The sequence below is a fragment of the Helobdella robusta genome, assembly GCF_000326865.2.
Source record: "Helobdella robusta unplaced genomic scaffold HELROscaffold_8, whole genome shotgun sequence".
Taxonomy (NCBI): Eukaryota; Metazoa; Annelida; class Clitellata; order Rhynchobdellida; family Glossiphoniidae; genus Helobdella; species Helobdella robusta.
In genome coordinates this window covers 1770794-1783793 of record NW_008705459.1, presented here as the reverse complement: position 1 = coordinate 1783793, position 13000 = coordinate 1770794, and the positions used below count along the sequence as shown (strand labels likewise).

The window sequence follows — 13000 nt, the reverse complement described above, 5'->3', positions numbered from 1 at the left end:
GTGTGTGTTTGCTTGTGTGTGTGTTTGCATGTGTGTGTGTGTGTGTGTTTGCATGTATGAGCGTGTGTTTGCATGTGTGTGTTTGCATGTGTGTGTGTTTTCATGTGTGTGTGTGTGTGTTTTCTTGTGTGTGTGTGTGTGTTTGCATGTGTGTGTGTGTGTGTGTTTGCATGTGTGAGCGTGTGTTTGCATGTGTGTGTGTGTGTGTTTGCATATGTGTGTGTGTTTTTGTTTGTTTCTTTGAAATTTTACGCTTATAATATTGCGCTTTCGAGGGATTTAATTTAAAATAGCGCTAATCTAATGCATACATAGGTACTATTATAAAAATAATTCTGGTGATAATAATTACATTTGGGATATTGTTAATCTTTTGAAATTGACAATTTTGAATGTCATTTTGATATTTTTTGTTATGTGATCTGCAAACCTTTAAATAATTAAGATACACGCTAGCCTGGTACGCAAAAATTGTTATTTGCCCTTAATTAAATACTTTTTTTTCAATTATTTATTTACCAATTTATTTATTTACTTATCAATTTATTTATTTACTCATCAATTTATTTCTCATTTTACTTATGAGTGATAATTACACTCATTTATTTGTTTGTTCCTTCATTCATTCATTCCTTCATTCATTCTTTCGTTCGTTCCTTCATTCATTCATTCGTTCGTTCGTTCGTTCGTTTGTTCGTTCGTTCGGTCGTTCGTTCGTTTGTTCCTTCATTCCTTCATTCATTCATTCATTCATTCATTCATTTATTCATTCGTTCGTTCGTTCGTTCGTTCGTTCATTCATTCATTCATTCATTCATTCATTCATTCATTCATTCATTCACTCACTCACTCACTCACTCACTCACTCATTCATTTATTATTGTTGGTAATAGACCATAATTTTTACAATATTCTATAAATTCTACCGAATGTTTGGCGTTAATATGTTTGTAGTTCGTTTTTTCGATTTTTCTCACTAGTTTTTTGGTGAACGTTTAGTTTATTAAAATTCAAAATAAATTTTTTTTTCCCAATTCATGCTGCAAATAAGGCCATATTACGATTCCGAATGAATCATCATCAGTGCGGTTAAGTTTATATAGGGAAATATTGACTTTGACTCAGATGGAAATTTGGTGTCAGGTTTCTTTATTGTCAGGTTTCTCTACCTTCGTTGGTTTCCTTTTCTTCATCGATAGCATCATGTTCTTCTTTGTCACTATTTACAATGCTAGTAAAAGAAAACTAGCCAATAAAGAAACCAGTCAATAAAGAAACCTGACACCTAATTTCCATCTGAGTTCACTTTGACAAAGTCAATTTCCATTTAAGTTCAATTTGACAGTTCATTGAGCCCAGCAGGCAAACAATTCCAAATCGAAAGTCCTCGTGCTGAAAATTTTCTAGAAATGGCGGCAAACAAAAAGAAGATTCATATTATTGGAACGTCACTGGTGGCAGTTGTAAAAATAAACCTTCCGTTGGTGTTTCTATGGAAGTCTTGTAAAATAGGACTGGCATGGCTAGCATTGCCAAACAGTTCAGCATAGCCTGCAACTCGCGAACAAATTTTTGAGGTGACTCACAAAGGGACTGTTGCGGTAATTTAATTCAGAATATACAAAAACTCGAACCAAACGCTGAAGTGCGAGCGTGTCAATTGAATGCCTGACTGATCTGAGCAGTCTCAAATGAATGGAGCAGTTGCGAGACCTGTCTAATGTCTAATGTCTAATTATTATTTATTTTAATTATTGACATTTTAAACAATTTAACAACAAATTTGGCATCATTTTTATAAATGAATAATAATTAACTATTTCTGTTTTTTCACTAGCAATACAAAGTTTAATGGATTATAAAAACGACTGTTCATGTTGACAAATGGATGACAAACAATTGCTAGCAGTATCAACTCATGCGATGTGACGTTCATTCCACTGACATTCCGCCGAGTCACAAACATGACACGTTCATCAGCTTCAAAAGCAGACGGTTTTGTTTCCACCTAGAGTTTCAACTGGATCGACAACATCAACACTGATCTGACATGTGATCGGACAACATGTTTACAACAACGGTGTGGTAGCAGGCTGATCTTTCGGGGTTGCTAGCACCATCGTCAGTGTGCGAGGATCTTTTCTGAATGCTCCAATTGTTCTTATCACCCCCTCCTAAGCAATGTGACTGGCAAGAATATTTCATCAGGTGCATGTTTAGCTGCTGGATTTTATAACACATAGAATTAGTTCTTTTTATATCATGGTTGCTCTTGAAAACAGCAGAATCTTGTTTTGTTTTTACAAAACATTTAAAGCACGGAGCACCGTTGTTCTTCTTACAAGCAGTTGTATGAGAGCTTGGAAAGCAAGAGAGCAGGTGGCAGAGCGCCGATGACAAGCACGATCTCCATGATAGCAACATCTTCTTCAGCTCCATTCGAAACTTTTGACCGGTGGCACAGTAGAGGAAGAAGTTGGAGGAGTGGTTGAGGAACATCAGCATTTCTGTGAGGGTCGAAGCTAGCAGGAGGCTGCAAAAGTTATAAAAATCGATAGAAAATAATTATACAAACAAATTCAGAAGACAAACTGAAACATTAAAAGCTTTTTTGGTCTGTAATTTTATTCGAATGTTGCGATTTGTTAAAATGAAAACATTGAGCAACATTAAATCCTAATCAAAATTTGGTTGAACATGTAAAAAAAATTTCAATAACTATACTTTGCATGCGTATGAGATTGGTCATCATTGTAGATTCCAGCACCACCCTCACTGCTACTAATATTCTTCCCAAGTGCATCTTCATCTGCGCTGCCAGGTGAGGACAACAGTTCCGAATGTTTGCTGTAATTGGACCAGTAGACGAAGAGGAAGTAGATGTTCCTAGGCAGAGTCATGAGGATGAATGCGAATGAGATTGTGAGCAACATGATACTAAGCATGCGGTTTGTTTCGTTCTGTTCCATCCTTGATGCCTGCTTACCTGATGACAATCTGCTTGCTGATTGGTGGGTTAGTTTGGCTTGGTGGCGATGCTGCGAACTGTGGAGACCACGTGCTGTTGGGTGATCTGCAGATTGATGGTTTTTAGTGTTGGTAATTAGATTAAAATTTTTAAAACTTCTTCCATATTTGCTTAAAAGATAGTTTATATTATTGATTGAAGTTTATATTGAAAAATTTATTTGACCTCTTTAGTATAATAATGAAGTGTTAATCAAAAATTTGATGTTCTTCATTTTTCAAAATGTGTGAACTCCATTAAAAATTTTTTATTCACCAATGTTGTAATATACCATTTTCAAAATGTGTGAACTCCATTAAAAATTTTTTATTCACCAATGTTGTAATATACCAGTTTCAACCAACTATTTTTAAATCTTGCGTTCAGCTGATGTTGGTGGAGATGAGCAGACGTGGCATCAGAGCGATTGACGGAGACACTTGACTGGCTGATCATCTTCCACCTCCTCCTCTTGGCAACCATCACACGTCTGATGATCATGCAGTTGAGGCTGATGATCACCACGAATGGAAGGAAGGAATAAAAAATCGCGTCCACCCACGGCCAGTACTTTTGTATGAAGTCCTCGTGCCCTCCCGCAGCCATGCAGCGACTTTTCTTCACGGAAGAGCAGAGGTTCGTGCCTTCCTCGGTTATTTCGTACGTTGAAAACATTTCTGAAGACTCCTGAAATATAATGTTTTTTAGTGTCATTTACATTGTCATTGGTTTTTTTACATTGCGAGGACAAGTCAGCAAATGTTTTTTAAAATAAACACATTAAAAATAAGTCACCAAGATCATTGACAATTTGTAGCTTCATAACGATAATACATCATCACCATCGTATTCATATTTTAACAGCAACTGCAATCATCTTTATCATCATCGCTGTAACTATCATAATTTTATAACAATAGCTTTTATTAATAAAAGTCACTTTCAGTTCAGCAGTCCAAATGAAATGACCATTCACTGTGAACGCCAAAATGGACAGCACCATCATCACCTGAAAAGTTGCATCTTTAATTGTTTATTTAAATCTTCTTTAAAAGAGTTTCAAACAAGATTTTTTTATTTAAATTCATAAAAATATTGTTCAGCATTTGTGAGAATAAATTTGTTCTTGCCTAATTGAATTTTTATGACGCGAAAGATGCAACACCCTCCGGTGTCTTACGTAAGAATAACCGAAGCAGTTGGGAAATTAAATGGTTTCATAATGAGATTGGCTTCATCAAAATAAATTTATTATTGTTCTGAAGAAAAAAAAAGATTTCGATCGATCAAATGTTTTGAAGACGGTTTTGTGAGCATATGTTGACCATTTCTCTATGCCCAGTGCCCACGTAAAATATCTTTAAATTACAATTTTTGAAAAAATTCACTCTTATTATTCACTTTATAATTTTAATTAACAAACATTTAAAAAAAATAATTTGGAAACAATTTTTGACATTAGAAAAAAGGAGCAGCAAAGGAACCTTGAGAGCAATCCTCCGGCGACACATGGAAGCAGCCCTCAGTGGATGACAAACAGCGATGAATCGTTCCACAGTGACGGCAATGATCAGCCAGACTGACAGGTCACTCATCGAGTAAGAGAAGACATTCAAAGTCTTACAGGCCACATTTGACTGGTCCCTCAGCCAGCCTAAATTCGATCTCTCGCCGATCCACAACTGCAACAGTCCCATCGTCAGCACCAACGTATCCACCACGGACATCACGGATAAATACGTGTACGTGGAAACTCTCCTCATCCTCTTACGAACCAGGACCGATAGGGACAAAGAGTTCCCCAGGACTCCGACGATGTAGATGATTAAAGGGATGTAGGTAAGGAGGAAAGTGTTAATGTACGATGCAGTTGGTTCGTCGTAACTGGCATGTGAGATGTCATTGCTGTTGTGCGCCTGCCTTGGGTCTGCATGTGTTTGTTCCTCTGAGTTCAGCAGAGTGTAGTTGAATGAGTCATCGTTCCAATGCCCATCAATATTATCGTTCTTTCCAATTTTAGAAATATGAAATCCATGATTATAACCAATTGAATTGTTGATGTTTAAAAAATGGTTGCTGCTCGAAGTTGAACTATATTCACTAATGTTTTCAGATTTAAAATTACGAAAATAGAATTTATGAAATATTTGTAAACGAATAAAATAGTCAAAATTGTAGTTTGTCGGTTCATCGCAAGAGTCTGTGAAATGATGATGCATGAGGAAGTTTCTCAACTTTTCATCGTCTCCATCAGTGAAATTGAATGGAAAGTTGAGGAGATGTTTCGTGATTGTTGAGGCAAGTGTGCTTGGTCCCATTAGTTCCATCTTTCAACTATATTTTTGTATTCTTTCATATGACAATCTGTTATTTAGTTTGTTTTAATGATGATTTATCTTTAAATTTACACATTTTCAGTTACGTTTAATTTAATCAAAAAGATGGAAAGAGAAGTGAAAATATTAATAGTTTAAAAATCTCAGGTGATAATATCGTTGTTTGTGATAGTGTACAAAGTTATTAGTTAAGAATATATCTGAATTTTAGGTATATATATATAAATATATTATATTATATAAAAATATATATAATATATATTTCTGCCCCATTCATCTGTTGTTCTGATAATGCATCATGTTTACCACAAAAATGCTTTGTTGTAAGATTAATTTTTAAAATATATTTGCAAATTTCTCAATTTTTTAGTAAACCATAAACAATATTGTGTTTGAGTTGAAAGAGTTTAAGACACAGTAATGACTTGGTTTAATTCAAAATAAACTTTCTCCTTTCTGAAAAAATTGAAATAATTTCATTTTAAATCTCATTGAAAATTGATCATTTTTTAATGAGGTTAATGTTTCATTAAAAACACAAAATCGATTAAACATAAAGGTTGTCGAGAATGTAGTGAAGCTATCGTTAAATGTCTATATCCTAGCCTGAGGAGAAGAGTTTTTCAAAAAAAAAAATGAAAGTTTCATTGTTATAGAATGATAAAAATGAAACTTTAAACACAGAAACATTTTTTTACAATGCATTTAGAACGGTTAAATATTAATGTTTTTGTCATGTTTATTTGTTGCATGTTTATACGTGCAGATAATAACGTCGGCAGTTGCTTTTCCATGGGAATAATGTTAACTAGTTTTCCTTCATGTATGGATGTTCAAGCCTGGAAAGATGTTTTGGTGGGTTTTGCAAATTTAGTACAAAAACATTTTTAAATATCAAATTAATCATACATTTTCTCACATTATAGAATTGAAATTATGAAAACCATCAAACTTCTAAAACTAATTTCGTTTTTTGAAAGCTCTGCATCGAAAAAACAAATTAAATCTCTAAATGGATTGTGAACAAGTTTGATAAAAAATTAAGACCGCCGTCGCTGATGACAACAGTGCATGGCGTCGGAATGGCATTGAACGAGTTAGTTGGACTATTATTTTAAGTGCCAGTTTTAAATGCCAAAACGAAATCAGATGATATGTGCCAGCAGTTGTAAATCGAAATATGCTGATGCAATTTGTTGCTGGAGTTGGTTGACCCCAGAAGTGAACGGGGATGGATAAACTATGCTGCTGAGAGAGAAACAAGAAGAGGGTAGGGATGATGAAGATGATGATGATGATGCTTGTGATGATGATGTTTGTGACCGTGATGATGATGATGATTGTTATGGTGATGATAATGATGATGATATTTTTGAATTTATTAATGTTAATATATAACTAGCTTTCTATTCATAACATTTTGAAATAATGAACATATCAACAACGAAACATTCAAGTAGTTATTCTTAGTTTTGAAACTGGAAGCAATGGTACGAAACATGAGAAAAGTGCATGACATTTGTTTATGTCTGAACAATTTGAACCAGTGGCAATGAATGATTTGGTTCATAATTTTCTCAATTTTATTTAAATGAAATTAAAATGTTGAAAAGTTAGAAAAAACATTACATCATGTTGGCAACATACACGACGAGTTTTGTTATTGACAAAAAATTTTATAAATTTATTATATTTATTATGCTAATGATGACAATTTTTTATCGCAATAATGTTAATTGTTGATATGAAAAGCCATGATATAAAATGATATGAAATGAAAATGAAAGTGTCAACATGTTGGTCAACCGGCAGCTGCCAAAACTTAAACAAACTAACTTGTTTCTTCAGTCGAATATGAGGCAATGATGAAAACGTAGTCGATAATAGGACAAATTGAGCGATAAAGTTGCTCGTTTGAAAGAATTCTCAAAGAAAATAATTTATTTATTGATACATTAAGTGAAATAAAAATTCTATTGCCTCATTTGAGTTTTAAAATTTTAAATTTCTTTAAAACCTCGATAAATTGATAGTAAAAAAATTTGAAGTTGAACTTATTAATTTATTTTTTAACTTTTAAAATAGAACTCAAACATTCAAATTTAAATATAATATTATATGTATATATATATATAGAAATATATATATATATATATTATTATAATTGTTATTACTATCAAAAGATTTATCTAGCGCTAGTTAGTTAAAATTCAAAAGCGCCATCAAAAAAATAACAAAATTAAACATAAAATTAAACACTGATCATTCGTACAATGAAAACATAGAAGTAATAAAAAGTAGCACTGTAAATAGTGACAAAGAAGAATATGATGCTATAGATGAAGAAAAAGAGACCAAAGAAGATGACCGGCCAATAAAGAAACCTGACACCTAATTTCCATCTGAGTTCACTTTGACAAAGTCAATCTCCATCTAAGTTCATTTTGACAAAGTCAATATTTTTCTATATAAACATCAAAAAACACTGATGATGATTCATTTGGAATCGAAATATGGCCTTATTTGCAGCATGAATTCGGAAAATAAGTTTATTTTGAATTTTAATAAACTAAACGTTCACCAAAAAACTTTAGTGAGAAAAATTGATAAAACGAACTACAAACTAAGTTGAAAATTGTAAAACTAATTAAATGAGCGTTAAGTATTCACTTTGAACAAACCGAGGAATCAACAAAGTAGAGTAGAGACACAGTATATATATATATATATATATATATATATATATATATATATATATATATTGAAGACATTCAGAAATGCAATTATTGATGAAAATCACAGCCTGTTCCGCGTTAGTTAGCTTCATGTTTAGTTTTTCGATTTTTCTAACGGTTGATCGTAAATCATTCTCAAGTTTGTCTTACTTTGCCAAAATAAATGATGTCAAGTAAGCAAATTTCTAACTTGATTTTGTCAAAATTTTTCCATTTTACTTAATGAATCGTCAAAAGCTTTGTAGAAGTAACAAAAAGTATTTAATTGAAATAATTTACATAAAAATTTAAACAAAAAACCAGTAAGTAAAACTGAACGTTGAATCGTTTAATGAAACCAACGTAATCGAAAATAAAAAATAGTCTATTTCTCATTTATTTCTTGAGTAAAACTGTAATTGCTCCATATAGCGCGAAATAAAAATAAAAAACAATAGCAACATGTGTCCAGTCCATAAGTTAAACAAACCAGATTTATTGACCCTGTTTCATTACTTTTTCCATCCGTTCATTCGAGCCATGGCACATTTTTACAAATTTATTTATAATTATAAAAATTTATTGCAAAATTTAAAATGTTAGTTGATTATGTAACTAATTATTGAAAATTTTCAAAAGCTTATTTTAATTGATAAATGAAAATTTTTACTAAAAATTTCAAGTAGAAAATCCATCAGATATTCTTTTAAAGAAAGTCTTTTGAAAAATATCAGTCACGAAATTTGCCCAAAACAACTATAACACGCTTAAATAAAATACTTAAAACAGTAAATATATTTCAATTAAGTTTAAATTTAGGTCAAAACATGAATACAAAATTTAAAAATAACTGCAAAAATATGTAACGGAAAAATTCAATTAGTGGAAAAATTTTTTTTTTATTTTTATTTACTAAATAATTTTGTTTGACACATTTGAAATCAAAGATTTAATACGTAAAATTTAATATTTTTAAATTAAAATTTAAGAATTTGAAAAAAAAATTTATTCGATTCGCATGTATGAAAACTTCTGAAGGCAATTATTGAAGAAACAAATTAGTTGACTGTTCAAAATATTTTTGTAATTTGTATTGTTAGGGGGAACGTTGGTTATTTTCGGTTGGTTCAAATATATCATCATCATTCTCAATAACTTATTTCATACCAATATATTTTTTTATTCCTTCAACATATTTCACATAACCTATTTTAAGCTATCAATTGATCAAATAATTATTTTCACGAGTTCGTGTGTAAGAATGAAACACTTTCTAAATTTAGAAATGACTTCATATTGAAACAGTAATAAAAATAGATCTTCCTATCTGCAACAAAAACAATTAAAATAGCAACAACAACGTAGACAACGTTTTGAAAATCAACTTCTATCGTGAGTCAACTGTGATTGTGTGATTGTGTTTGATTGCTTGCCAAATGTTTTATTGGCCCGTCGAATAATTACGTGCAATCATAACCATCATTTCATGCAAGTCTTATTTATTTATTATTATTATTATTCGTTATTATTTCCTTAATTTTTGTCAATCATATCAAAGTTGTTTGAAACCATTAAATGAAATGAATAGACATGGAAACCAAAAAGTCAAAATTTAGAAACAGTTAACTTAAATAAAATTATTAAAATAACAAAATAATAAAAATTATAAACACAGAACCAAAGCAGTGAAATCTTATCACAGTTAGACAATAAAAACAATTATAAAATGTACGCGTTTTTTTTAACTAGAAGTTTTTTTTCTGAATTCAATTAAACTATGTGAAATGACCTTGAGGCCAAAAGTAAAAAAAAACTCAAATTTGAGACAACCGCTCAAATTTAAAAAAAAATTAAAGGGCAGTAAAGTAAAATCAAAGTTTTTTAATTAAAAACGAAAAGTAAAAATGTAAAGCGAAAATGTCAAAATATACACTATATGTAATTTATTGTTATGCAGTAAAGCAAAACTTACACCCACATTTATGCAACGAACCGATCTGATAAATGTATGAGCTACGGCAAACCGACTTTCTTCTTTCGTTCCTTATCCTTTCACGACATTGGGGACCATCGATCTCCACAAAACCTGATCTTTAACAATTTGTAGTAGTTGAAATGTGGTGACACAAGGATTTCACAAAAATATTTTTGTTGACCGCGTTCTCTTTTCCTTGCAATCTTTTCAGTAGTTGATAAATCTTCCAGTCCTTCTTTCCGCATGATGTGACTAAACTTCATAATTTTTTTCAAAAACCACATCTCTGGGGCATTAATCTTTTTTCATATTTTTAGAAATCGTTTAGGACTTAAAGCCTTTAGTGAGCACAGAAAAAATGAAACACTCTAACAGTTTTAATTTTGTTGATATTCTGATTTTACTTTTGGTGGGGATGTTTTTCATTTTAGAATATGCATTCTTTCGTCATCGCTATCCTTTGTTTGATATCCATATCACATTTACAACCTGAGATAATCAGACTTCCAAAATAATTGAAGCTGTTGACTTGTTTCACCTGTTTACCATTAATGGCAATTGTTTGGAGTTTTTAATTGAATCTGTATCATCGGCATATTTTATGTTGTTTATATTCACGCCTCCAATGGATATTCCAGATAGATCTTCCAGCTTTCTCATGATGATTTCACTATACTGATTGTACCAGTCTGGCCTTGCCAACCTTTCTTTATTTCGACAAAAATAGTCATCTTGATACTAACTTTCATAGCTGCCCTTTGCTCCCGATAGAGGTTTTTGATAATTCTCGTGTCTTCTCCAGACATTAGATATTTACATTTTTACGTCTATTTTAATATGGGGTTTTTTCCACGGATATCATCGAAAAGATCGTTAATGTATTCAGTCCATCTTTCAGCTACTTTTTCTTTGGATGAATGGTTAAATGACATGTGCAAAATTATTGAATAGATCTAATGTCTGAAAAGAATACACAGCCTTGCCTAACACCTTTCTTTATTTCGATAACTCTTGTTACCAACTTTCATCGCTGCTCTTTGGTCTCAATAGAGGTTTTTGATAACTCTCGTATTTTTTCCGTTAATGTCCAAGTTTTTTAATATTTTTTTAAGCTCTACGTGTTTCACGTTGTCAGTAGCTTTGGCGTAAGCAACAAAACATAAACAAGTCTTTCTTCATTTCACTCGCTTGTTAATTGATCATTCGTAGCATAAAGATTGCGTTATTAGAGTCACAATCCTCGACAAAACCACAATGGACATTTGAAATTTCAGATCTGATTTTGCTTTAGTTTTTTAGGCAATGCTATAATTATTGACTTGGATAAATCTTTAGAAATTTTACAGCTGTTATAAATCTCATTCAAAATTTTTATCACTTTTTCAATGCCAAATTTATAAAGACATTTAATTTGTTCAACAACTCTCTTTTCTGGAACTAGCGTTTTATTTGATTTCATTTTGAAAAGAGCGGCTCGAACCTCAGATCTAAGTATCTTTGGTCCTTCTACGTCTTTCTTAGTAGGAAACTTTTCATCACGGATATTATCAAAAAGAGTGTTAATGTATTTAGTATATCTTTCAAGTACTTTTTCTTTGGTTAAACGACAAATGTGAAATTATTGAAAAGATCAAAAACAGTAATACAAATGCATTTTATAAAAACATCAAAAAATTACCAGATAAAGTGTGTGTACCGTTTCTGGATGCATGAAAGTTAAATTCGGTAAAGTTAATTAAAAAAAAGATATCAAATAAAGCGCCAGGCCTAGATGAGACAGCTGTTGAAAAAATTAAATGCTTTACTGAAACTTCTTTACTCAAAATACACAATGATATCCTTCTCTCTAGTGACAATAGTAATCTTACTCTTCTTCTTGCTCTTGACTTTTCCTTGGCTTTTGATACTGTTGACCATACTATTCTCTTGAGACTGCTTTCTTTTAATATTACTGATTCTTGTCTATCTTGGTTTTTTTCTTATCTCTGTAATCGTTTTTTTTCTGTTGTTCTCAATAATTCTACTTCTAACTCTTCTACTCTTACTTTCGGGGTACCTCAGGGTTCTACCCTTGGCCCTCTTCTATTTATACTCTATACTTCCGAACTACCTCGTATTATTAATAACTTTTTTTTCTCTAGTCAACTATATGCCGATGATTCTTACACTTATACTTCTTTTCCTCCATCTAATCTCAATAATGTTCTTCATAATCTATCTCTATGTCTTTCTTCAATTATTGCTTGGTCTGACTCTATGTGTCTTAAACTTAATCCTTCTAAGTTTGAATTAATTTGTTTTAATAAATCTAAACACTCTATTACTATTCCTCCTATTATCTTACCTGATTCTAAAATTCTTGATGTCTCTCATAAGTTTCGTAGTCTAGGTTTTATCTTTGATTCTACTATGTCTCTCTCTTCTCAGATTAATAGTGTTGCTAGAAGCTCTTACTTTCATCTACGTAGAATAAAAAAACTTTTGCCTTTTCTTGATGATCCTACTCTTCTCCTTCTTGTTACTTCGTTGGTCTTATCTAGGATTGATTATTGTAACTCGCTCTACTATGGTCTTCCTGACTCTATACTCTATCCTTTAAGTAAAGCTTTTAACTCTGCTGCTCGTCTAGTTGCTCGTGCCCCTTTCTTTTCTCATATATCTCCATATCTTGTTTTCTTGCACTGGCTACCTATAAAATATAGAATAATTTTTAAAATTTGCACGTTCATGTATAAGTCTCAATCTAAATTATTTCCTAAGTATTTATCAGATATATTAATTGAACCTAAACGCCCCGGTTTCGTCTTCTTCTTCTCGCTTTTTCTTAACTCGTGTTAAACACTCTTTTGCCAAATCTGCTTTTGCTTTTTCTGGTCCTTTTCTCTGGAACTCTCTACCTACTTCTCTGACTACTTCTCCATCACTTGCGAAGTTCAGAGCGGATCTCAAGACCCATCTGTTTTCAAAA

At 31.8% G+C, this 13000-nt stretch overlaps 1 protein-coding gene across 1 annotated transcript; it reads right to left on the bottom strand.

The window, feature by feature from the left end:
• Window positions 1–1302: 1302 nt before the first annotated feature.
• HELRODRAFT_189697 (hypothetical protein) lies at window positions 1303–5371 on the bottom strand (the record flags this gene model as incomplete). Its single annotated transcript, XM_009032058.1, has 7 exons — window positions 4492–5371; window positions 3948–4016; window positions 3373–3694; window positions 2725–3073; window positions 2074–2533; window positions 1476–1593; window positions 1303–1403 (listed from the first exon to the last, which is right to left on the bottom strand). The coding sequence occupies exons 1-7, from the start codon at window positions 5332–5334 to the stop codon at window positions 1303–1305; spliced, it is 2262 nt and encodes a 753-aa protein (XP_009030306.1). The 5' UTR covers window positions 5335–5371.
• Window positions 5372–13000: the final 7629 nt, after the last annotated feature.